The sequence below is a fragment of the Nomascus leucogenys genome, chromosome 4 (genome assembly GCF_006542625.1).
Source record: "Nomascus leucogenys isolate Asia chromosome 4, Asia_NLE_v1, whole genome shotgun sequence".
NCBI lineage: Eukaryota > Metazoa > Chordata > Mammalia > Primates > Hylobatidae > Nomascus > Nomascus leucogenys.
Window position 1 is genome coordinate 143,899,250 of NC_044384.1, and position 26,280 is coordinate 143,925,529.

Genomic DNA, 26,280 nt, shown 5'->3' on the forward strand with positions numbered 1-26,280 from the left:
GCTCTAGTAGTTTCATTGGCTAAACGCATCTTTACCTTAATAGAATGTTCAAAATAGTGAAAATCTACTTTGAAAGAGCACAGGTAAGGCTATAAGCAAACTTAAAAACAAAAGGTTGGCTCAACATATTTCTTATAAGAAGGGCAGAGTGAATTCAGCATCCGCTGCAACAGGAATTCAGCATCTTGTAGGTAACACATTACATAAAGAAAATAGTGTTTTTTACATTTTAATATTATCATTCATAAAAGCCAAACCTTGCTGATGAATTTAAATAGGAACTACCTCTGTGAATAGAAACTGCTTTATTTCTTCCTTTCTGATTTCTATGCACATTTTATTTCCCACCTTACTGCACTGGATGAGACTTCCTGTTCAAGGCAGTGAAGGAGCAGTGAGAGCATTAAGAGTTCTTTGAACAACTTTGTGAATCAGACTTCTTCAGTTTATTGTGGTATAGGATGTCATAAAAACCTAACGTGTTCAACCTAATGTACGTATGTTGAAATCAATGTATCTATTATATTAATGTGTCTATGTTCAAATTAATCTATAGAAGGCACAAGTTTTTTTCTGTATTTATATTTTTAAAGCCACTTTAGCTTCATAGCAAAATTAAGACGAAGGTACAGAGAGCTCCCATACAGCTCCTGCCCCCACATATGCATTTCGATGTCTCCCACTGGAGCGCTACATGTGTTGTACCCAGTCATCCCATGTGACACATCATTATCACCCAAAGTCCACAGTTTACATTACAGTTCCTTATAAGTGAAAAGCATACATTATGATGGAATACTGGTGCTGGCCAGTGGCTGCACTGATTTCCTAGGCTGTCTTCAACTTCCTATTTCTTTTTTTTTTTTTTTTTTGAGACAGTCTTCCTCTGTTGCCCAGGCTGGAGTACAGTGGTGCAATCTTGGCTCACTGCAGCGTCCATCTCCCAGGTTCAAGTGATTCTCCTGCCTCAGCCTCCTGTGTAGCTGAGACTACAGGCACACATCACAATGCCTGGTTAATTTTTTTCTTTTTTCTGTTTTTTTGTTTTTTTGGTAGAGACGGGGTTTCACAGTGTTGGTCAGGCTGGTCTTGAACTCATGAACTCAAGTGATCCACCTGCCTCGGCCTCTCAACGTGTTGGGATTATAGGCGTGAGCCACTGCACCCAGCCCTCTCAACTTTTTATTTCTCAAAGAATAATTACAAATTTCTGAGTGATCAAAAGGATTATAGCTAAATATCGGTAAATGTTACATTTCCAATGAGGACCAATTAAATTAATTTTTATCCATTAATTAGTTTATTAGTATTTTCTTAACTGCCTAAGAAATTTTTTTCAGCTAAGAACAAAATTTATTCACAAAGTATTTCATAAGCAAAAACACTGAACAAGGTACTCAATTTTTGACTTCTCAAAAAAAATTTAAAGAGGGAGAGCAATAAGCAATTATTTCAATGTATAAGTGATGAGAGAAAACTGGGGGTGGGGTGGGGAAGGCAATCTGTAAGAGGGATTTTAAGTTGGGCTTGAAAACGTGACCCCATTTAATAATGACTCCCTACTGGTATGCAAAATACAACTGTAACACGAAGCTGGTATAACTCACTGGAAAGCATTAATGATTGTGTTGAAAACATTTATTAACATTCACAATTTTTGATAGGCAACATTACTGTTAGTCATAACACTAAATTTATTCCAAATTTCTAAATAGCCAGCCTTATCCAAGTATACTGCCCACCAGAGCTTACCACCCACCATACTGTGAAATTCACCTGCAGTTGTGGTACTAAGAATACCTGTGGGAATGTAACTGGCAAGGAAAAAGGAGGGGGAAGGCGGGCGGGAGGGCTTCCGTGTGGCGAAAGTCAACAATATTCTTTGCATACAAAAGACTCAACATTGTGTAAAACAGGGATCCTGGTACCAGTCTGTGGCCTATTGGGAACCGGGCCACACAGCAAGAGGTGAGTGGTGGGTGAGCCAGTGAAGGAAGCTTAATCTGCATTTACAGCCACTTCCCATTGCTTTAATTACCACCTGAGCTCCACCTCCAGTCAGATCAGCAGTGGCATTAGATTCTCATAGAAGTGCAAACCCTATTGTGAACTGTGCAGGTGAGGGATCTAGGTTGCACGCTCCTTATGAGAATCTAATGCCTGATGATCTGTCACTGTTTCTCCTCAGCCCCTGATGGGACTGTCTAGTTGCAGAAAACAAGCTCAGGGCTCCCACTGATTTTACATTATGGTGAGTTGTATAATTATTTCATTATATATTGCAATGTAATAATAATAGAAATAAAGTGCACAATAAGTGTGATGTGCTTGAATCATCCCAAAACCATTCCTCCCTCACCCTCCCAACCCCCCAGTCCCTGGAAAAATTGTCTTTCACAAAACTGGCCCTTGGTGCCAAAAAGGTTGGCGACTGCTGGTATAAAATTCCACTGATTAATTAAAAATCAAATCTGATAGTTAGAAACTTGTCCCACAGATGTAAGCCATAGGAATGTAGTTGATTTCAAACAGTTCAAAAGTATGTTTTACATTCCACTTTACTGGATGATACTTTAGGAGTAAAGTTAGACACATCTTTACTTTAATCAATGAAAGTGATTGGGGTGTTTTTGCCACTATCTCCTCCGTCCACCCTTCACTCTACCAACTGTGGTAGAAAGTGTGGTTGTAGGTGTTTATGGAAGGTGTAGAAACACATTATTTATTATAACAGTAACAAAAGTAATAATTATTAACTTTTTACTAATTTAAGCTAACAAAATTATAAAAATCAAATTACAAAGATTTTTCTCATCAGATTTTATAGATCCTTTGTCTTAGTTGTTAGGGTAATTGATTTTCTCAAACAACATTTATGAGAGTTTGTTAGTTTGTATGTATGCTGTTTTCGATTTTTCTAAAGAAAGAAAAAGATTTCTGATTCTTCCCCAACTAGACAGTGTAATATACTGGTTAAAAGCACAGAATTCAACAACTGGGTTTAAACCAATGTCCATCTTTTTACAGATTTATGACAAGGGGAAGGTGAATGTTTGTGCCACATGAAGACATTATGCATCATTATTAACTAAAAAAGCACCCAATTAGTTAATGAAATAGTGTAGCAATGAAGTTATTTCTAGATTATACTGAACTTCGGGAGAAAAAATTGGGGGTGTCAATAGTATAATTTTTAACAACAAAATAATAGGGTACTTACATCCAAAGCATTTTCAAGCCAGAAAATAAAGGTCTAGTCTTCTGAAGAGACCAGCTTGAACTGGCAAAATTTCAAGGCAATAATATCTGTTCCAAAATAAGCTATTCTTCTGTATTTCCAACACATCTCATAACATGAAGAAATGCTTCCTATAATTCCATAAAGTTCTTTTAAAAATACAAACCTATTTAGTAGTTGTAGTGGTGCCTTAACAAAGCAATTTTCCATATATGACTTTTTTTAAGTGAGGTGAAATTGGCATAATATACCATTAACCATTTTAAAATGTGCAACTCAATGGCATTTCATATTATGATGCTGTGCAACCAGCACCTGTTTCTAGTTTCAAAATGCTTTCATCACCCCAGAAAAACATCCTGTACCTGTTAAGTAATCACTCCCCATCCCTCTCTCTCCTCCATCCCTGGTAACTTCTAATTAGTTTTCTATTCTATGGATTTACCTATTCTGGATGTACCGTCTAAAAGGAATTATACAATATGTGCTTTTTGTGTCTGGCTCCTTTCACTCAGTGTGTTCAAGGTTCATCCAAGTTATCCTTTTAATGAAGGCTAGTGATCAGTGTCAAAAATGCCTGTTGAATAATAACAGTATTTAATATTTATTGAGTGTATACTGAGTACTTTATTTAGGTGATTTTTCCATTCTTTTACAGATAAAGAAACTGCCTCACCAAAGGTTACACAGCTATGGTGTAGCAAGGTTAGCAGTAAAATCCACTGCCTTATCCATTAATCTTTTCAAAACACATAGGCGGTCAGAGAATGCCCACATCAAGGTTCACAGCTATAGAAGATAAAGAATATTCTCTAGGCTATTTTTGGAAGTAGATGCTAGAAAGAATGTGGGCTATGAATTGAGGAAGAGCTGAATTCAAATTCAAAATTCACCATTTCTGGCAGGGTGCAGCGGCTCACATCTGTAATCCCCGTTCTTTGGGAGGCCAAGGTGGGCGGATCACTTGAGGTCAGGAGTTTGAGACCAGCCTGGCCAACATGGTGAAACTCTGTCTCTACAAAAAATAAAAATTAGCCAGGTGTGGTGGCATGCACCTCTAATCTCAGCTACTCAAGAGGCTGAGGCACAAGAATTGCTTGAACCTAGGAGACAGGTTGCAGTGAGCCAAGATCGTGCCACTGCACTCCAGCCTGGGCAACAGAGGGAGACTCCGTCTCAAAAAAAAAAAAAACAAAAAAAAAAACTTACCATTTCCAAGCACTATGACCATGAGCAATTTACTGAACGTGTTCAAGCCACAGTTTCCACAGAGGATTACTGTATTGACTAACAGGTTGACGATGTGTAAAACACTGAAAAAGCAGCTCCATATCTTTAAATGTTCCATGTGACTAACATCATTGGGATGCTGTTTCATCTCCACCCCCGAATAGGACACAGATCCCCTGTCATATTTTGCATCCTGGGGACCTAATGCTGGGTCACAGGACCAGCAGCCTGGACGTCACCTCAAGCCTGAGCAGACCCAGACCCACTGAACCAGGATCTGCACTTCAGTAAGATCTCCCAGGTGATCCACACATTAGTAAGGTTTTAAAAAGCACTGCTGTACCTGTCTCATAAAGAAAGGGGCAAGAAGCTAAATATCTAACACAGCCTACTTAACCAAGAAAGGGAAGATAAGCAATAAAGTACTAAAAGTAGGTAGTTAAGAACTCGTTTCCCTTCTAAAAGACATTGACCGATAGAGACTGAATTCCAGGTGGTGAGAGGGAAAACAAGCTGCATGTTGACCTAGGCTTGAATATTCTTATGAAAAGCTCAGCTCAATTGAACACAAACATTTAAGTTCAATTTATTCTGCTTGCATTCTACCTAATCCTTTCCAGTTTCCAAAAAATGAAAATGGGTGATTCTCAGATGTTAAGGCTTAACTGCTCAGTAGTATTCACTTTATAAATACAGCTAAGCAATGACCAGGGTGACTCAGCATGTCACCACTGTACTCACATGTGAAGTCCAAACATCTTTATAAATAACTAAGCGCGTAATTCTCTTATCAAAAGGAAAACAAAGAAATAAATATAACAAATTCCAATGTAACTAAAATAAATAGCAGAAACATCACTTCACTGTATGAAAACACAGCAAAAATTATTACCAACATAGACAATAAACCAAGTATTACGGCTACTAAGAGTAATCACTATTTTTTGCTCATCTTTCTGTGAGTTTGAATTACAAAGCTGTTTTTCTTAAATGAACATCAGGTCATCTTACATTAATGAATTTTAACAAGAAACACATTAACTACATGGGTAATTTGCAATTTAGGCTGATGCATAATTTTTATTTGATATTTTTAACTCATCAGGGGCAAGAAGAAATTCTGAGATAAAAACAAACAAACAAAAAACAGGTCATCCATCTACTCATTTATTCGTTCAGTAAATAAGGACTGAGTTCCATGTCCAGTCCTAGGTCCTGGGGCTATGTAAGCAGACAGGCACATTCTCTGCCCTTGAAGGACTGGCAATTGATAACTAACCAGTGTCCACTGAAGAGGACACTTTCATTTTTAAAACGTTCTTCCTTGTGCCAGGGAGAGTATGGCTGTCTCTAAAATACAATCAAAACTGTTTACAATTTAGTATTTGAAATAAATGATCCGGCCGGGCGCAGTGGCTCACGCTTGTAATCCCAGCACTTTGGGAGGCCGAGGCGGGCAGATCACGAGGTCAGGAGATCGAGACCACGGTGAAACCCCGTCTCTACTAAAAATACAAAATTAGCCGGGCGTGGTGGCGGGCGCCTGCAGTCCCAGCTACTTGGAGAGGCAGAGGCAGGAGAATGGCGTGAACCTGGGAGGCGGAGCTTGCAGTGAGCCGAGATGGCGCCACTGCACTCCAGCCTGGACGACAGAGCAAGACTCCGTCTCAAAAAAAAAAAGAAATAAATGATCTACTACAATAAACTGTAAACAGAATATTAGAAATACATAAAAAGAAAAAATATGGTGAATAATAGTATTTGTGTATATTCTTTCTTATTTTGTTGTTACCCAACAAAACTAAACTCAAAAGAAACTGCAGGGCCAAGAGTGGTGGCTTATGCCTGTAATCCCAGCACTTTGGGAGGCCGAGGCGGGGGGGATTGTCTGAGGTCAGGAGTTCGATTCCAGCCTGGGCAACATGGTGAAACCACGTCTTTACTAAAATACAAAAAATTAGCCAGGCATGGCGGCGTGTGCCTGTAATCCCAGCTACTCCCAGCTACTTGGGAGGCTGAGACAGGAGAATCACCAGAACCCGGGAGGTGGAGGTTGCAGTGAGCCGAGATCACACCACTGCCCTCCGGCCTGGGCGACAGAGTAAGACTCCGTCTCCAAAAACAAACAAACAAAAAAAACCACCAAGAAAGAAATTGCATAACATTCAGTGGAGATGTGTCTCCGCTGCCTTTAGGGAACTATCCAGTGGTGTGTGTTGACAGAATTTGAATTTGTGATCCCATCCAAATTGCAGGTTGAACTGTAATCACCAGTGTTGAAGGTAGGGCCCGGTGGGAGGTGACTGGATCCTGGGGGCAGAGTTCTCACGAATGGTTCAGCCTCACCCCACCTTGGTACTGCATACTGAATGAGTTCTCAAGAGATGTGGTTGTCTAAAAGTGTGTAGCACCGCCGCGCCCTTTCCTCCTGCTCTGCACATGGAAGATGGGGCCGCTTCCTGGCTTCACTTTCTACGATGATTGAAACTTTCCTGAGGCCTCCCCAGAAGCCACTATGCTTCCTGTACATCCTGCAGAAACCTGAGCCAATGAAACCTCTTTTCTCCATAAATTACCTAGGCTCGGGTATTACATGTGTAGCATAGCAAATCGTGGGAAGCCTACAGAAGAGGAGTGGGACCATGTTAAGGACAAAAGCACTTGACTCTGCCATAGCCTCCCTAGAGCCACTAACCAGGAAGCAGGCAATGGCATTTACACGGCAAAGCTTAGTATGCAGTCTCTGTACTACCCAAGAGTACAATAATTTAACAATAATCATTATCAATTAATCAATTAAATTAATTACTTAAGTCAATCAATTTGATAATGAAAGGTTAATAATTTTATATTAAGTAATTGTTATTAATATTATTACTTTATTTGATAATTTAATATAAAAAATTTAATTTCAAATTTTATTTTTTTTAATTTTAAATTTTAAAATTCTAAAAATTAATATTAAGTATTTAATATTAATATTATTAATAATTGTTATTAATGATTAATAGCATTACTAATTATTGATATTATATTATTAATATAATATATTATTAATATATGCAACGCTTGTTAAATTATTAAGTTAGGGAGAACTTTAATATTCTGGCAGAGAAACTTTCAGAAACAAGAACCCATGAAAAAGAACTAAAAAATAGATTATGAACCTATGGTAAGCTGTTACTCTAGCTGACAGAACAGCATTACATAATTCTCATTCTCTGGTTAAGGACAGCCTAACAGATTTTCTGTATGAAATTTTCCTATGAAATTCATTTCATTTGGAATTCCTATTCAATTCATTGGAAATTAATTTTAGGAGAAATGCATTAGGTGGATCATACATCAAAAGTATCAGGTGGCAAAATGTACAATGTTGTCAATTATAGCTTTGAAAAAAAGTAAAACAGTGTTCTCAAATCTAGTATTTCGTACATCAGCGCTCTTCAAAAGCTAACATTGTCCCTAAAACCAAGTTCCCAGAGGGTCCTTACACACAGACTGTAACAGAAGTAGGATGTTCCTTGGAAATCTATTTTAACTTGGGGACAGAGTTTAGAAGCCTTGAAATAATAGATTGTTAACAATGTCCCCAAAGTCCCTGAGGGACATCTAAATGATATCTAAATGATGGACAGCTGAAGACAGTTTTTGAAGTTACAGATAAAATCAAACCATGGTTGAATTTTCCAATGAATACCTGAAGTTAAGATATTCTGTGCTATTATTTAATATTTACAATGAGAACTGCATGATTGAGATGTCAGAAACAAAAGTGAAAATTCAGATGCCTGGCAGAACACTGCAAAGGTTACAGTGCACCTTTAGGTATGGCCAAAGCTTGGAATTTGTGCTGTAGTTCAGCATGGACCAAGTTCAGGTCCTAGAGGTCTCGGTCATAAAGCAAAGGCCGGGGAACTGAGCTCTACAATGAAGACCTGTGTTACTTCACAGTTGATCCAAGTTAATAGAAAAGACCAACGGTGTGATCTGTGAAGGCCATGATTTGGAAAAGGATGGGTGGCAACAAGTACCCTCTCAACTTGTTGGTTTTTAGCCTTATCTATTTAAAGTATTTGCCAAATACTGCAACTTTTTCATTAATATACATAATCTTAGTTTACTTTTTAAATTTTTTTTTCCCTGATAACTCAGCCAACAGATTCAAATGCTTCCCAGGGCCACACTCAACTCACCATAATGCAACCACATCACCAAGCACCAGGATGATGATCTGTGTTGCAGTTGGCAACATGAGAAGGCTCAAGTCGCACTTCATAGTGCCCCATTCGCTGACAACCAATCTCTCTGATCTAACAGCAGCAGTACGTCTAGGAATAACGTATCAGCAATACATCTGATCATAATTCCAAACTCAGCAAATGGCACCATTACACATAACCCTGGTGCTTCCACTGCTTTATGTACCACTGATTCTTCAACTCTCTTAGGCATTGGATTCAACCTGCTTTTCTCAAGGTCTGACAACATCCACCTGATGAAATCACACAGTGGCTTCTGTCTCCTCCTATTCACCTTCCAGCAGCACTCAGCACAGCTGAGCATCCTTCCTTCCTCAAACAGTCCTCCTTCTGACTGATAACATGTTCCCCTGGTATCTCCCCCAGGTTGCTAGCTAGCCGTTCCCAGGTCCCCTCGCCTCCCCCTTCTCCCTGACTTCTGCACAGCGGCACAGCCCAGAGCTCAAACCTAAACTCACCGTTTTCTTCATTCTACACTCCCTTCCAGGTACCATGGCCGGAGTGAATACTTAACCTTTCCTCTGAATATATGTACATACATATAATCTGATATGTGATATCTTTATTTGAATGTCTAGTAGGAATCTCACACCCAATATGCCTACATCAATTTTTGATTATAACCCAAACCCTGTACACAATTTTCTGCCCCAGAATTCCCTAGCTCTGCAAATGGCACCATTATCTACAGTTAGTTGCCCCAGGAAAAAATTTGGGTGGGAGTCTTCTTGACTTCTCCATTCCCGCACACCTCATGTTACAGATTCCACTAGATCTTCCTAGGAAGCGCGCTGACCTACTCTCTCCTCCCCACCGATCAACCCCTCCTCCAGACACAGCTGCAGTCATTGTTCACCTCGATGATCCTAGCTGCCTCCTACTGCTTACTCTGTTCTTACCTCCCTGCAATCCACTCTTTGCTGAGAGGCCACACAGACAAAAGCTGTCACTCTGTAGTTAAAATAGTCCGATGGCTTCTGCATCCCTCATCTTGATCTACACAGCCATACTGGGGCCCTACAGCCTTCTCCAACACTTGTCCTCCTCACTCCTGGTGCCTCAGGTATTTCTCTTTCTTGCAAAGGTGCAGCCTTAGGACCCGTGCACTGGCTTTTCTGTGCCAGGTGCATTAAGTAGATTCTGTCTAGCACCTTTAGAAAATTAAAGAAAAAATATTAATGTAAAAATTTGAAAATGGTGATCAAACTTTATTTCTAATCAAGCCTGTGGATGTATCTCAGGGTGACTCTACAGTCTTCTCCCACTAAAATAATCACTTTGACTCTTTCAAACTCCAACATTCGTCATTCTTAGCACTCACAGGCTTGTCCACATCTTTTCAAATGTCGTCTTGGAGGGCAGCACCAAAGCCCTCAATTTTCCAGATGAATCACTTTTTGGTATCTGTCCTCAGTCAGATTATGGTCCTGGGAAGCATGGCGGCTCCAAACTGGGAAATGCGCACCTGGGGGTCTTGCCAGGAGCAACGGACAGGGGGATGGAGGACCTAGACCACAGCACTCGCTTCCCATGCTCCCAGTGGCCAGTGGCCACGCTGCCACAGCCTGCAGGAGCCTCCGCAGAGAACGAGCTCTGGCACTGTTCAGGAACCACATCAAGTGAAAGCAGCGGACAAACTCTGTGGGAGTTTGGGCAAAACCAGAATCCATTATTTTAATAAGGAAAATGTATAAATTAGGTGTCCTGGAGATAAATGTCCATAGTCACTGCCTTAAAACAATGCCTTGACAGAGATGTGTTTCTAAGATCCACATTCAAGTCAGACAAGCTATTTTTGCCCAGAGTCTCCATCACTAAACTCACTATTTGTAGCGTCCTTCTCAGCCGCAAAAATGTTCTGTCAGGATCCAGTGAGACAGTGCATGGGAAACACTCTGTGAAGTATAAAGTCCTCTACCAAGGTATAATCTGTAGCAGCATAAAAAGGACTTTGAAATCAAGCCGTGAAAGTTCCGAGACCCAGGCCTGAGATCCTAGTCAGCTTGCAAGTGCGAGCAATAAATGTCTGCCAGAGAGAACTGAAGGGAACCCTCAGAAACTCGGCGTCAGTGAGACACACCAAGCACAACGTACCTGAAAATTATTCCTGACATGAGTTATGAAGTTAATCTGCCAACTTAAGGTTAAAAAGAGAATGGTTTTTCAGGATGATCCCTTTTGAACAGACTTAGGAATGCAGGGTGATGAACTAACACCAGGGAAAAGCTGAGATCCCAGTTCTGGTTCCACCAAGAGTTATATTAGGAGAGCGGCTCGGCATTTCATAAAACGAGAGGCGTGAACGGAATGAACTGTGTGTGTTATTCTAACACTTCATTGATTCTATGCTCACCACTGATAAAAACACATCTCATCTGACTCACCGCTTACTAAGTTCAATGTGGATCACATTATCTCAAGAAAATAGTCATGATGACATCATTTTTGATTAAGAAAACACTTGATTATTTGTCGATAGTTACCGGCCTTGACATTTTGCTGTAAAGCTGATTTAGCTTTTAAGCCCTACACTCGTATTTATAAGTGAATTTGCTTTAAATCTCTATTATCAGATCCTTTTCATAAGCTGTTCAGAATCAAAATCTTAAAATCTGAATACAGGCTGTTATTCCTCACTGTGCTGGACAGAGTGACACGGAGTGGTAGCTGGAAAAAGGGAAGACTGGATCACAGGACACTCCGCTTGTATTTTAGCATCCACAAAAGGGCTTTGACAGAAAGTAGAATTGTAGATAAGTCACGGGAAAATGCAGGAAACATCAAATTAAGTGAGAGTGGGATAGAGTATTTAAAGGTTCAAACTGTACTATGCTTGAACAACATAACAAAACAACGCGAGTCTAAAGGGACACTTTGGTCAAATTAATTTCTTTTTCTGTTGTGTTACTTCCTGTCTCCCGTAAATAGGAAGCTCAGCAACTCCTGGCATGGTTTTCTATTTCCATGCATCTGCCAGACAATTCAGTCATGAACGAGGAAAAACATAAATTATTCTCTTTCCTGAAAACAGGAGAGCTAACACTGGGGGTGTGAACTGCTGTAAACATGGAAAAATTGCCAATAAACTTCTCAAAAACATTAAGTCAAAATTCAAACTGAATTTTGTTATAAAATCGCCACAGTTTCTGATATGACTAGCTGGGCCACATGCAACCATCTAATTCTGAAGAACTGCTACAACTCTCCTTTACAAGAAATTTCCAGAGAATACCACACAAACCCTGAAATAAAAACATGCTCCGTAATGTTTTTCTTGGAGTCCAGTTTATACTGCTAGCCAAAGAGAATATTTTAAGAATCCCCCAATTGCATTGGAGACAGGGTTAGAAGGAGGAGGATGAAAGAGAGAGAGAGAGAGAGAGAGAGAGCCAGAGAGACAAAGAGTGCCAGAGAGAGAGAGATTCCTTGTACACAAAGTCAATCTATATAATATATGACATGGATACTTCAAATCTTGACCCTAAAAGAAATTGGAACTGTGAAGTTTATATCTGAAGTTATATACAAGACATAGATAAATATTAAATTGGGTGCTAAGCTTTAAAAATTATGTAGAATGGCTTTGTAAATGGTGGTGGCAACTATCCTCTCTCAAATTTCTTACGTTTGTACTACTGAATTTATTTAAAAGTTAAAGGAAGGGGGCCATGCAAGAAGCTGCAGTCATCTTTGTCTTCTTGAAGACCGATATGAACAGAGAAAGTGACTCAGCTTCTTTCTAACTTTTTGAGGGTGCAAGTCAGGAGCAACCTATGAGCATCAATACTCCTGCTGTGCCAGTGAGCGGCATCGTGGTTACCATTGCGTTTACCTTGTAATCACGCAAACATATATTTAAATCTGTTTTGTGTCATTTATATATGTGTGACATATTATACCTGACAGCCATCATGGTTACCTTGTAATCACACAAACAGATATTTCACCTGAAGCCATAGGCCACCTGGGCCTTCACAATCTCCCAAGAGTTGATACTATTCACAAATAGCGACATCATCAGTAAGGCAAGGGCAATACAGACACACATTTGTGACGTTTTGCCATGAACAAGGGGAAAAAAGGTAGCACAGAGGGCAACGAGCAATTTAGGGAAAGTTATGTTTTTAAATTCTTTTCATTTTTTTTAAGATAGAAGAGCTGGGATGAAGCTTCAGTGCTAATAGGAAGTATAGGGACAGAGGCAGCAGTTGAAGGTACGGGAGCCTGTAAACTTCAGCACGCAGAAGGCAACCTAGTTCTGAAACCAAGACACCAGCCCAGTCCTACCAGAGCCCAAACATCTCCATTTGGAAAGCACGTTAGATATGTAAGATATCCTTTTTGTTTTGTTTTGTTTTGTTTTTTGAGACAGAGTCTCACTCTGTCACCCAGGCTGGAGTACAGTGGCATGATCTCGGCTCACTGCAACCTCCTCCCTCCGAGTTAAAGTGATTCTCCTGCCTCAGCCTCCCGAGTAGCTGGGATTACAGGCGCCTGCTACCATGCCCAGCTAATTGTTCTATTTTTAATAGAGACGGAGTTTCACCATCTTGGCCAGGCTGGTCTTGAACTGCTGACCTCGTCATCCACCATCCTCAGCCTCCCAAAGTGCTGGGATTACAGGCATGAGCCACTGCACCCGGCCTAGAGATACTTTTTAATTTAAATTTACAAACAATAAAATTTACTCATCTGTGCGTATGTGTGTACAGTTCTCTGTGTTGTAATACATGCATACATTCTGTAACCGTTGCCACTAACATCACAGCACAATTCCAATGCCCCAAAGATGTGGCAGCTGCTATTGCTCTGCAGAGGCAGACACTACTCCCACCTTAATGCGCAGCAACCACTCATCTGTTCTCCTTCCCTATGTTTGCCCTTGTCTAGAACGACAAAGAAATGGCCTTATACAGTATGTGACCTTCTGAAACCAGCTACTCAACTTGGCACGATGCCCCTGAGAGTCATGCAAGCTGCTGCACCTATCACCATTCCTTTCGATTCTTGAGTGACACTCCACTGTATGGATGGTCCAGCTCGTTGATCCATTCACCCACTGGAGGGACAGCTGTGCTGTTTCCAGGTCCAGTTGATGAAAAGTAACGCTGCTACAAATATTTGCGTACAGACTCTGTGTGAACACAAACTTTCATTTCTCTGAGGCAAGTATCTGGGAGTGGGACTGCTGAGTGGACATTTAGCTTTCTGTGAAACTGCCAAACTGTTTCTCAGAGTGGCTGGACCACTTCCCGCTCGCACCAGCAGCCGTTCCAGCTGCTCTGGCTCCTTGCTAGCGTGCGACTGTTATTTTTTCTTTTGGCCATTCTAATGGATATGTAGTGGATCTCACTATATTTCTGAAGTGAGCAATAATGATGCGTATCTTTTTAGATGCTTATTTGCCATCTGTGTGTCCTCAGTAAAATGTCTATTCAAATCTTTTCTTTGCCAATTTTTGTTTGGGCTGTCTGTTTTCCTATTGTTGAGTATTGAGAGTCCTTTATATATTCCAGACATAAATCTTTTGTCAGATACAAGATTTGCAAATGTTTTCTTCTGACCTCTTTATATCTTTCACAGAGTAAAAGCTTTCAATTTTGATGAAATCTAACTTATCAATGTTTTCTGTTATTGATCATGCTTTTGGTGTATCTAAGAACTCTTTGCCTATACCAAGATCATTTTTCTTGTATGTTTACTTATAGTTTCATACCTTTACATTTAGTCTATGATCCATTTGGAGGTAATTTTTATGGCCCATGTAAGGTATAGAATGAGGTTCTCCCTTCCTTCCTCCTCTCCTGTACTCTCCTCTCCTTTTCTTTTCTTTTCTTTGACAGTGTGTCTCTCTGTCACCCAGGCTGCAGTGCAGTGGCATGGTATTGGCTCACTGCAACCTCCATCTCACTGGTTCAAGTGATTCTTGTGCCTCAGCCTCCTGAGTAGCTGAGATTACAGGCAGGTACCACCACGCCCAGCTAGTTTTTTTTATTTTTGGTAGAGACGGGGTTTCACCATTTTGGCCAGGCTGGTCTCCAATTCCTGACCTCAGGTGATCCACCCAAAGTGTTGGGAAGGTTCCTTGCCTTGCTTGTGTATGTCCAACTGCTCCAGCACCACTTGTTGAAAAGACTGAATTTCTCCACTGAATTGCCTTCATGCCTTTGAAAACCCATGGGATGTATTTTTGGGGTCTATTTCTGGATTCTCTGTCTGTTCTGTGTCTACCAATGCCACACTGCCTTGAGGACCACAGCTTGAAAGGGTGCCCCAGAACCATGTAGTGCCAGTCCTCCTCCTTGTTTTCTTTCTAAATTGTTTTCGCTATTCTGGCTCCTTAATATCTCCATAGAAATTTTAGAACCAGTTTGTCTGTATCTTGAAAGATTCTGCTGAGATTCTGAATGGGAATGTGTTAAATCTATAGATCATTTTGGGGAGGAGCGACATGTTCACTGTACTGTGTCTTCCAATCCATGAACACTGTATGACTTCTAATCTATTCAGTTCTTTGATCTTTAAAATCAGCATTTTGTAGTTTTTAGCATACAGATCCTGCACTGATTTTATTAGATTTATACTGAGGCTTCAATGGAATTCTTGCATTTGGATGCCTTGCTCAACTCAGCTGTCAGCTCTAATTGCTGTTTTGTAGATTGCCTGTGACTGTCTACATAGAAAATTGTGTGGTTTATAAATAGAGATAACTTTATTTCTTCCTTTCTAACCTACATGCCTTTTATTATGTTTTCTTGTCTGATTGCCTTGTACCTCATTCATTCACTTACGTGTCTGAGTGCCCCAGGTTCTTCCCTCCAGGCAAGGAGTCTAGACTAAAGATGAGAACTTTATTAAATAATGTGTTTTAATGCCCACCTTTCTCATATCACGTAATCCCAGAAGAGATACAATAACCTAAAATTTCACCCAGTTCTGTTTCTATGTATGATTAGTTGGGGAGTACTGGCAGGACACTGAGCAGAGACATGCAGACAACCAGAGAGCAGGTCTCTAACCATGTCGACAGCAAAGGCAGTACATTCTCACGTCTGACCTCTATGGACTGCTCAAAGTCCCAGAAGAATAAGTTGCGTAAAGAATCCTGTATAGATACATATCTTTAGAAATAATATTTTTTCCTTCAAAACCTGAGGGAAGGGAGAGTAATCAGATTAAGATACAGAGACAATTTGAATTGGAGAGAAAACACAGAACTCATTCACTGATGCTAGAGTTATTACATAGACAGTAGTCCACCCTATCCAAACGGGGTACAGTCCGTGGCCCCCTGGGGGATGCCTAAAACTGTGAATAGTTCTGAACCCTACATAAACTATGCACAATTTTTTTTCCTTCTTCACAATTTCACAGGTCAAAGAGTCATTTTTTCCACAGATCTTAGCTACATCAGCATACCATTTTTCTTTCCTTATTAAGTGGACAACGTTCACCTTTTCACTTAAAGAAAGTACCTTGGAGTGCCTCTTTGGCATATCAAAGTTGTCAGCATCAATACTCTTGTGCTTGGGGAACATTATTAGGCCAAATAAGGGTTCCTTGAAGACAAACACTGCCAAACCACAAGATTCTATCTAATAACCAAGATGGCTACTAAGTAAGGGCAAGCAGCACCTACTCCATGGACAGGCTGGAATGAAGGATGATTCATATTCCAGGGAGAACGGAGCCGGATAACCTGAGGTTTCTTCATGCTAGTCAGAAAAGAATGCATTTAAAGACTTATAAATTGTTATTTTCTGGGATTTCCCATTTAATATTTTCAGACTATGGTACCTGAAACCACAGAAAACAAAACCCTGGATGAGAGGGGGACTACTATCTTTCATCCAAATAAACATAAAGCAGTACTAGTATACAATCAGCTAAGGTGATCCCCAATTGCCACCAATGCAAATAAACAGTGCTTACTTTTGGAATTTCAACATTTTCCACTTCACAACTAGAAGCACTAATCTCTTTAAACTCTGTCACAACACGGAAAAAAGACCACGGCCATTCTTGAAAATACATGTGTAGCTTTTGCATGTTATAATTCTACTGGTTTAAATGAACACAGTATGAGTATGAATAGAATACATTCTTTGGAGAGGAGGAGGAAAGACAGATCCCACAGATGCAAAACGGTAACATATGTAAAAAAAGATGCTACTGTCATCAGAAAGCAATGCTTTGGAGCAACCTTAGGTTGAACACCAAAGTAAAAATAGAACCAGTAACAGTTCATTTCAGTTTTTATGTATAACGAAAAAGTTATGTATTTTTAAAAACTATCTTTAATGTACAGAAATAAGGGCAAATAATGTTACAGATAGATATACATAGGATGAAACCTATCCAAATGGGATGAAAAGAACATGTTTCATCCTAAGTAAATCCATCTGTACAAACAATCACCGAATTATTTTGGCTCTGCAAACCACCACCACCACAGGTCACAGTATTTCTTGGTCACACATAGAGGAAAGCTCTTTGACTGTGAGAACATGCATTTTGCGTTTCTTTCAGCGTGCTTCTAATCTTGCTTCTCCTTTATCTTAAAAGCTACTCACTTCCTGCTCTCTACCCTCCCCGTCCTCCTGTTGCCCCAGGACTTGGCCCTGGTTGAAGGGTAGCAGCCCAAGGGAGACCAACAGGAGGAAAGACGTGTGTTCCCAGCTCACAGGAAAGTGTGCAGATCCACAAGGGTGCACGCCGGCCTGAGTGCTGATGTCAGCACCTCAGGGTGACCCATTCTATCAAAATGCCTTGTTTTAAAATATGCAGTTCAGACACGGGTCTTACCCAATCATAAGAGAGAACCCAGCAGCCACGCGCGATTCCCAGCAGCACATTCAGGGTGCGAAGTGGCTTCCCGGAAAGCACGTGAGTCGTGGTCTCACAGACGTCTGGCGCAATTGAAAAGCCTTTCAATTTATCCACAACCTGGATGACGATATTCTGCTTTCTATCAAATCCGGGGAAAAATTAACAAAATGAATAACTGTTGCACATCAACATCAAAGCAGTTACACTCAATATTAGTAATAATAAAACTAGAAAGCCAAAATTTTAAACTGATTTTGGTTATGGTACTTATATCTTAACTGACTTATAATCAATGGTTTGAAACCTGGGGAAATACACTTCAGATCTCAATTCTATTTTAATGGCTGAGAAGACAAGCCCACAGGCTGTCAATGGCTTCTCACAGTGGCTGGGCGGGGTAGGGACAGAGCCAGCATCAGAAACCAGGCCCCTGGCTGGGCGCAGTGGCTCACACCTGCAATCCCAGCACTTTGGAAGCCGAGGCGGGTGGATCACAAGGAGTTCAAGATCAGCCTGGCCAACGTGGTGAAACCCCGTCTTACTAAAAACTACAAAAAGTAGCCAGGCGCGGTGGCACGCGCCTGTGGTACCAGCTACTCAGGAGGCTGAGGCAGAAGAATAGCTTGAACCCAGGAGGTGGAGGTTGCAGTGAGCCACGATCATGTCACTGCACTCCCGCCTGGGCGACAGGGCGAGACTCCGTCTCAAAAAAAAGAAAAAAAAAGAAAGAAAGAAAGAAAAAAAGAAACCAGGCCCCTGACATCAGACCAACACTCTTCCCATTGGGGCAATGATTTGTTTTTCAGGCCTATTTGAACCTATCTGTACATGCTCAGAACCAAGAACCTCACTTATTTTATTTTGAAAATTAATATTTATTGAGTATCAACACATAGTTTTTCTACTAAGAGGCGAAAAAAGACCCTTTTTATTAAATCATCAAATCAAATCTGGGACCTATTTGTCACAAAGCTCATGACCATTACCGCTTCTCTCCTGCCCTGTCATTCCCTTAATACTTAAAATATCCTTTAAAAAATATATTCTTTCCATCCAACTTCCTTACCAAACAACCCTCAGTTCTTTCTTCCCTTTTATAATAAACAACCCTCAGTTCTTTCTTCCCTTTTATAATAAACTTTCTATGACTTTAGTTCTGACATTGGATTTCTCTCTCTCCCAGGAAATTTTAAAAATCCCCAATGAAGGGCTTTCAAAGTCACACTGTGATATACACAACAACACGGTGAAACCCCATCTCTACTAAAAATACAAAAAAATTAGCTGGGCGTGGTGGTGGGCACCTGTAGTCCCAGTTACTCGGGAGGCTGAGGCAGGAGAATGGCGTGAACTTGGGAGGTGGAGCTAGCAGTGAGAGGAGACAGAGTCACTGCACTCCAGCCTGGCTGACAGAGCAAGACTCTTATCTCTAAATAAATAAATAAATAGATAAAGAAATGAACATCTCTCCAAAAATTATATTACAAAGGGGAAGAGGTTATTGTCTATGCTTATACACACTGTCTCTAACACTCTTCCTTCCAAATGATAGTGTTTGGTGTTCCTTAGTTTTATTTTATTGTTTTGAGACAGGGTCTCGATCTGTTGCCCAGGCTGGAGTGCAGTGGTACAATCATGGCTCACTGCATCCTTGATCTCCTGGGCTCCAGTGATCCTCCTGCCTTATCTTCCCAAGTAGTTGGGACTATAGGCAACTCACCACCAAATCTGGCTAACTTTTGCATTTTTTTGTAGACACGAGGTTTTGCTATGTTGCCCAGGCTGGTCTTGAACTCCTAGGCTCAAACAATATGTCCACCTGGGCCCCTCAAACTGCTGGGATTATAGTCGTGAACCAATGCACCCAGCCCTCTTAGTTTCATCTCTAGTCATCTTAGGTATGTCCATCTCAAGACCTGTTTCTTTATCTGTAAAATGAAACGGCTGAATTATACCATGCTTTTAAATTCTTAGAGATACTTAGGGTAGAAAAGATGCGTGAGTCAAGATCTGGGCCTCATCACTACTTCAACCCGAGAATCTGTGCCTGAGTCAAGAAAAATAATTAAACTTGGAAAAAAAAGGCAAAAATGATAAAAGAAAACAAAAACAAAAAGTAAAAAGCTCTAAACTAGACACTCCCTAGAACTCCATCCTGAGGCTGGCAGCTACTTGCTAGATGTGCCAATAAGTAACAAGTGTCTCTGCAAGGCACAGTTAATCCACATAAAACCAGAATGTCTAGGTCTTGTTCTTAACTATCACAAGAAGTCTCTGTGGAGAAAAAAAGAGTAAGACAAGAAGATGGCCTAAATGAAAAGTTTTTTTTAAATCTTGAATGAGAAAATAAGTAGTTAACTAGTAATTGTTTTTTTATTTTGGAAAAATACAAAGACTTTAAAAAATATTACACATATATTCAATATTCACTTCTGTATTAGACTATTTAGAATGTTCAATATATTTCATGATATATTTACAAAAATTTTGAGTAACCCCCTTTTTCACTATATAATGTATGGTGTTTGATGATCAGTCCTTTTATTTTTAATCCACAGGCAGGAAAAGGATCCCACTACTGAAAATGTTCTAAACGTGCCCTCTCTGCAGCATATTTTTCACTGAAATGTTCCAATGTTTTGATGGATGTCTTAAAACCTTAAAACCTATGACTGATATCAAAAACATGGTTTTCCCCTTTAAACAGGAATTCAGAAATCTGTTGCAAAGAATATAGTACTGTATTTTTGTTGGATGTTCTTTGTTGTGTTAAATGTTTAAGGGAGATGATAAGAGCATGCCAACAAGCTATTAACCCTTCCACAAAATGCACACATAGCAACTTTAATACTGCTGTGGAAAGCTTGCTGCTGCAGTATTGCTTTAAGACCTTTAAGGGAAATGTTTTGGTCAATGATGTTCCACTTCTTGAACATTCATGAAGCTATTTGGTATCAAGCAAGCAAAAGAACATCAAAACGAGCACACACCTCTTAATGCTGCCTAAACAACCCCAGAGTTTTCAAAGCTAAATCGCCCACATTTGGTACATGTTTAATTTTCAGTCATCTTCTAACTCAGCTATTAATTTTATAAACTAAAAGTGATACAGGACAGATCAACAGACTGCCTAAAGGCACCCAGAATTAAGAGTATATGAGAGAAAAGGTTAACATTTTACATTGAACAGAAATCAAAACAAGTACTTACTCAGATGGCATGCTTGTCATGACTAATGTTCTTGTTGGCTAGAGATTTCAAACAAGAAGGAACAAAAAACAGTCAAAAACATAAAAAATATTTTTTCCCACAGAAATAAACTTTAATAAGTTTTTCGAAAAGTTACATCATTTAAAAATAAACATTTAAGCATATATCAAAGAAAAAAACCTTTATATTCCTGGAAAAAACAGCCCAAGAGATAGAAACTCAGATACTATCCCCAAAGCAATCCAAAATAATCCAAACATGAGGTACAGGAGCAAAAAAAACAATTTCTCCCAGGAATCTGTTCTACCACTTAGCCAGCAGACCTCCAAGTGTGTCAACAACTTTACACACTTCAAAGTGACAAAGGGTAAGAAGTGGGTTTTTGTAGACTCGTCAGCCACTTTTCTCAAGACTTCTAGGCAACCTCATTCTCATTGCAGACACATGTGCACAATAATGCCTGTGCTTCCCTTGCACCTGTCAAGCGAATCCCCCACACACAGAAGCATGGATAAGAGAACTTATTTGTTCTGTTAATATCTGCTATTAACTGGAATTGAAAAAAAATTTTAAATAAAATGTTTAATTTTTTTTTGCTTATCTAAGATGAACGCTGAGTTGCAAAAAAATTAAATGCTATACAAATATATAATCAGAAATACAAATTTCCTGTAATTCCACCAGCTAGAAATGGCTATTGTTTAACAATTTGGCAGTATATTCAGCCAAATGCTCACTCTATAGGAGTGCGTGTGTATGTGTATGCATGCATATACATATATCAACAAAAATGAATTCACATTATTCATACACTTTTGTAATATGCATGAAATACTTCAAACGTAACCAACTGTGTAGTATAACCAATATGTCTTGAAAAGTCAATGTGAAGTAAATGAGAAGGAACAAAAGGCATTTGAGGGACCCCAGGGTTGACGAACATGACAGACATGAAGCAGTTTCTACACTACATATTTGGGGAAGGACTGCTGGTTTATAGAGATCTTGTCTCTGCTGGGTGAATGATAACAGAATCTGATTTGCTAGTATTTTTCGTTTGTCTACTTTTCTACTTTGGTTTCAAAACAGTTAAGAATTTCATGTCATCAGGAAGTAGACATCTGAATAAAATTTTATATTTCTGCTTTTATATTTGGCCCATGACTGATTTTTTTTTCTTCTTCTTTTTTTTTTTTTTTTTTTGAGATGGAGTTTTGCTCTTGTTGCCCGGGCTGGACCGCAATGGCGCAATCTTGGCTCACTGCAGCCTCCATCTCCCAGGTTCAAGCAATTCCCCCACCTCAGCCTCCCAAGTAGCTAGGATCACAGGTGCCCACTACCACACCGAGCTAATTTTTGTATTTTTAGTAGACACAGGATTCTACCATGTTGGCCAGGCTGGTCTCCAACTCCTGACCTCAGGTGATCCACCCACCTCGGCCTTCCAAAGTGCTGGGATTACAGGTGTGAGCCACCATGCCTGGCCCGAAATTTTAGAATTGAAGCTTACAAATTATCTGTGTCTGTTTGTATGTCTGTATTGTACTGCAGAAATGCCACTGTAGTGAATATTTACAATTTTATATAGCCTTGGCATCTATTTTGATCATAAGTTTAACCTTCTCATACCAGAAACAGGGCTTAGTTTCCCTCAACAGCTTCCACCTGCCACCCCCAGTCCTCAATGGGGTTGATCCAGGGATCTGCCTTATACACCTCCTCTTTCTGGTGATGACCTCTCTAAGGGACAGTCCACCAGGCCTCCCTGCCGACCCCACACCCCACATGGACTGTGGAGTATGCCATAGTGACCACCTCTCCAATGTTGTGTGATCATGAAACTCATGGCTGCCTGTTTTAAACTCACCAACTAAAACTCCCTGCAGCAAACCTGCTTGGACAATGCCCTGGCCCCCAATAAAGGTGTTGACCCATGGGTCCCACTCTGTCTTGCTCTATGCCTGACACTTCATTCATTCTTCTGGTGACCTGGGGAAAGAGCACTGCCCTCCCGACTCATGGCGCCCTCCCTCTCTAGGATCTGGAAGTAATAAATCTTGGAACTTATTTCCTATCATGGTGGTGTGTTGAATTTGCGCATTCCATCTGAAGAACCAGGGGCTCTCCCAGGCTACCTGGGTTTTCCCCGGGATGCTGGGGAAGAACACAAGGGCAGGCTCTGAGCACCAGAGCGATGGTCAGGCAGTCACAAACTGGAGAGGGGTCAGAAAAGAGCCACAAGGGCGTCTGCCAGGATACGCACATCTCCCATATGAGGAATGCCTGATACCGGTCCAGACAACAAAGCATCAGGCTGTCCACCAGGTAAAAGGAGTGCCCGGGAAGGGCACCCAAGTAAACACGTGTACCCTGCTCCCCAGCATTTGCTGTTAGGGCAGGCTTGTTAGCTGCTCTGGTACTGGAAGCCCAGTGTGGCAGGGGAGCTTTCAAAGCAGCTATTGTCTCTCATCCTGGGATAACCATCATGAGATGGTCTTACCAAATGAGAATATGATAGCTCTTAAGGACGTTCTGTTCTGACTGGCTTAGAAATAAAGAGGCACCTATAAACTGAATGTTCCTAAAATTCCCAGAAATTAAGGAAATTGAACTTCCAATAATACTTTCAACAGCACTAAAAAAAGTATTCCTATAGAAACATAAATGTTTTAAGAATTCAAGTTCACATATTTAGGTAAATTTTTGGCAAATGAGACTAGTTGAATATTTGCGGTTTAATAAAAATACTCATGTCTTCTATGAGTTCTCAGCATTAAGTATTATTATTCTTATTTTTTAAGATGGGGTCTCTCACTATGTCACCGAGGCTGGTCTCAAATTCCTGGCCTCGGCAATCCTCCCATCTTGGACTCCAAAAAGTTCTAGGATTATAGGCATGAGCCACTGTGCCCAGCCAAACTATACATTCTTATTCTACTTGTACATGTTCTTACAAGAGCTATACAGATGTACTGATCAAATAAGTGAACGTTACTCCTACTTAAGGTTTAAGACTATGAAAAAATGTAAATTTGTGGTTAACCAAATCGAATCATTAACCTGACAAACCTTTTTTAACAATAATTTTTTAAATTATTTATTTATTTACTTTTGAGAGACGGTCTTGCTCTGTTGCCCTAGCTGGAGTGCAGCGGTGCAATTTTTTTTTGGAGATAGCAAGGTGAACCCATTGCATGTTAACATCTTAGCAGTATTATGAAATTAGTTTTGACCCCACAGAGTCCCTGAGTTCAGTCCTAAAGTGTCACTTTGTTCTGACTTTGTGATACAAACGTGTCATAGAAAGCCAGGTACACCAGGGGTTGGAAAAACCACACTTAAGAATCAAAATCAGGATTGAAATACATTAATGTGGGTGATTTAGCTTGAGAAGAGCAATTGTATGATGGCTATGATGAAGAGTATAATTGTCCCATTTTAGATGAAGACAGAGTACCTGGTGAGTTAGATAACCAAATGAGAGAATGTGGAGTTATTGTTGATTACCACGGTTATGATTTCTTTCCTGAACGCTGGTTTCATATAGTTTTTGCGCTGAGAACAGATGCCAACATATTGTACGAAATACTTGAAATGAGGGGTTATAATGAGAAGGAACTAAAAGACAATATTCAGTGTGAGATTTTCCAAGTTCTTTATGAAGAAGCCACGGCATCCTACAAGGAAGAAGTTGTGCATCAGCTGCCCAGCAATAAACCAGAAGAGCTAGAAAATAATGTAGATCAGATCTTGAAATGGATTGAGCAGCGGATCAAAGATCATAACTCTTGACTTATAAGGCTAGCTACTTTACAATCACTCTTGCTGATATCTCTCTGCTGACATCATAGAAATTGTTAAAGTATTAGGAACACTGTATTAAAACCATATTGCAGGACTAGCAGAGGGATAGTATAAAGGCTTATGCCTATCTTTCTTTTTCTCCATGAGAAAGCTAAACATTTGAAATACAACAAATATAGCATGGTTAAGGATTGAGACAAGCTGGGCGCGGTGGCTCACGCCTGTAATCCCAGCGTTTCGGGAGGCCGAGGTGGGCGGATCACGGGTTCAGGAGATCGAGACCATCCTGGCTAACATGGTGAAACCTCGTCTCTACTAAAAATACAAAAAATCAGCCGGGCAAGGTGGTGGGCACCTATAGTCCCAGCTACTTGGGAGGCTCAGGCAGGAGAATGGTGTGAACCTGGAAGATGGAGCTTGCAGGGAGCCAAGATCGCGCTACTGCACTCCAGCCTGGGCGACAGAGACAGACTCCGTCTCAAAAAAAAAAAAAAAAAAAAAAGGATTGAGACAAAAAACTGTCATTTCAATGCTTAAACTGCTAAAGAATTAATAAATCTGAAGAAATAATCTTTTAAATTTATGCTTAAACTGCTAAAGAATTAATAAATCTGAAGAAATAGATATCTTTTAAGTTTATGCTTAAACTGCTAAAGAATTAATAAATCTGAAGAAATAGATGGATATCTTTTAAGTTTATTACAGAAAAAATGCAGATGATCTCTTAAAACTAAAGACTAAAGATTTTAAAAAAAGAGAAAAGTTTGCTCAATATTGATGAGCCTGTTTCTTTGGTTTACTGTTTACCACATTCACCTAAAAAAATAAAGGCTAATTCTTTTTTCTGTATAACTGGCTTAGATTCCAAAGATTCTGTGTTATATGAGAATAACCTTCAATGGTTTATATTGACTTTATTTTGCCCTTGAGTATTCAAGAAATCTTGTCTCTTAGGAAAGAGCTAAGGTTCTTTACAGTCAGGTTACCTCTGTGATTACTTTTAAAATCTTTTACAGGCACTGATTAAATAGGTAGTCAAATATTGTTTCTAAGTTACATGATCCTATTGGAATCAGGTATTCAAAATTTCTTGATAATTTTTGATATTCTGCCTTTCCCAAATCAAATTCTAAATGATGTATTTTGCACTTAAAACTGTCTGAGGCTGGACACAGTGGCTTATCCCTGTAATTCCAGCACTTTGGGAAGCCGAGGCGGGTGGATCACCTGAGGTCAGGAGTTCGAGACCAGCCTGGCCAACATGGCGAAACCCATCTCTACTAAAAATACAAAAATTAGCCAGGCATGGTGGCAGGCACCTGTAATCCCAGCTACTTGGGAGGCTGGGGCAGGAGAATGGCTTGAAATCCAGGAGGCGGAGGTTGCAGTGAGCTAAGATTGGGCCACTGCACTCCAGCCTGGGCGACAGAGTGAGTCTCCATCTCAAAACAAAACAAAACAAAACAAAAAACTGTCTAAGATTCCTCAGACATACCTGGAAAACAACAAGTATTTGTGCTTTTACTTTCATAAAGAATAGATGCTCAAAATAATTAGGAGATGTATTTGATTTGTTACTATTGATAAGTTATATGGGACAAGTTGTCAAATCAAAAAAGATACTTAGCCAGCTCTAGGTTAAATATATGTTATTAATATAGAGGTGTTTATTTCCCCTCCAAACTAACCCTCTTTATGTGATATTCT

At 40.0% G+C, this 26,280-nt stretch overlaps 1 protein-coding gene and 1 pseudogene across 3 annotated transcripts in view; one reads left to right on the forward strand and one right to left on the reverse strand.

The window, feature by feature from the left end:
* Window positions 1-26,280, reverse strand: part of MCPH1 (microcephalin 1) — a 242,280-nt gene that overhangs the window by 149,729 nt on the left and 66,271 nt on the right. For all 3 annotated transcript variants that reach the window (XM_003271408.4, XM_030812415.1, XM_030812414.1), the window contains exons 10-11: window positions 20,770-20,807; window positions 17,536-17,698 (exon numbers count right to left, since the gene is read on the reverse strand). In XM_003271408.4, coding sequence (XP_003271456.1) covers window positions 17,536-17,698; window positions 20,770-20,807 — 201 coding nt within the window. The remainder of the gene's footprint in view (window positions 1-17,535; window positions 17,699-20,769; window positions 20,808-26,280) is intronic.
* LOC105740298 lies at window positions 24,008-24,766 on the forward strand (annotated as a pseudogene).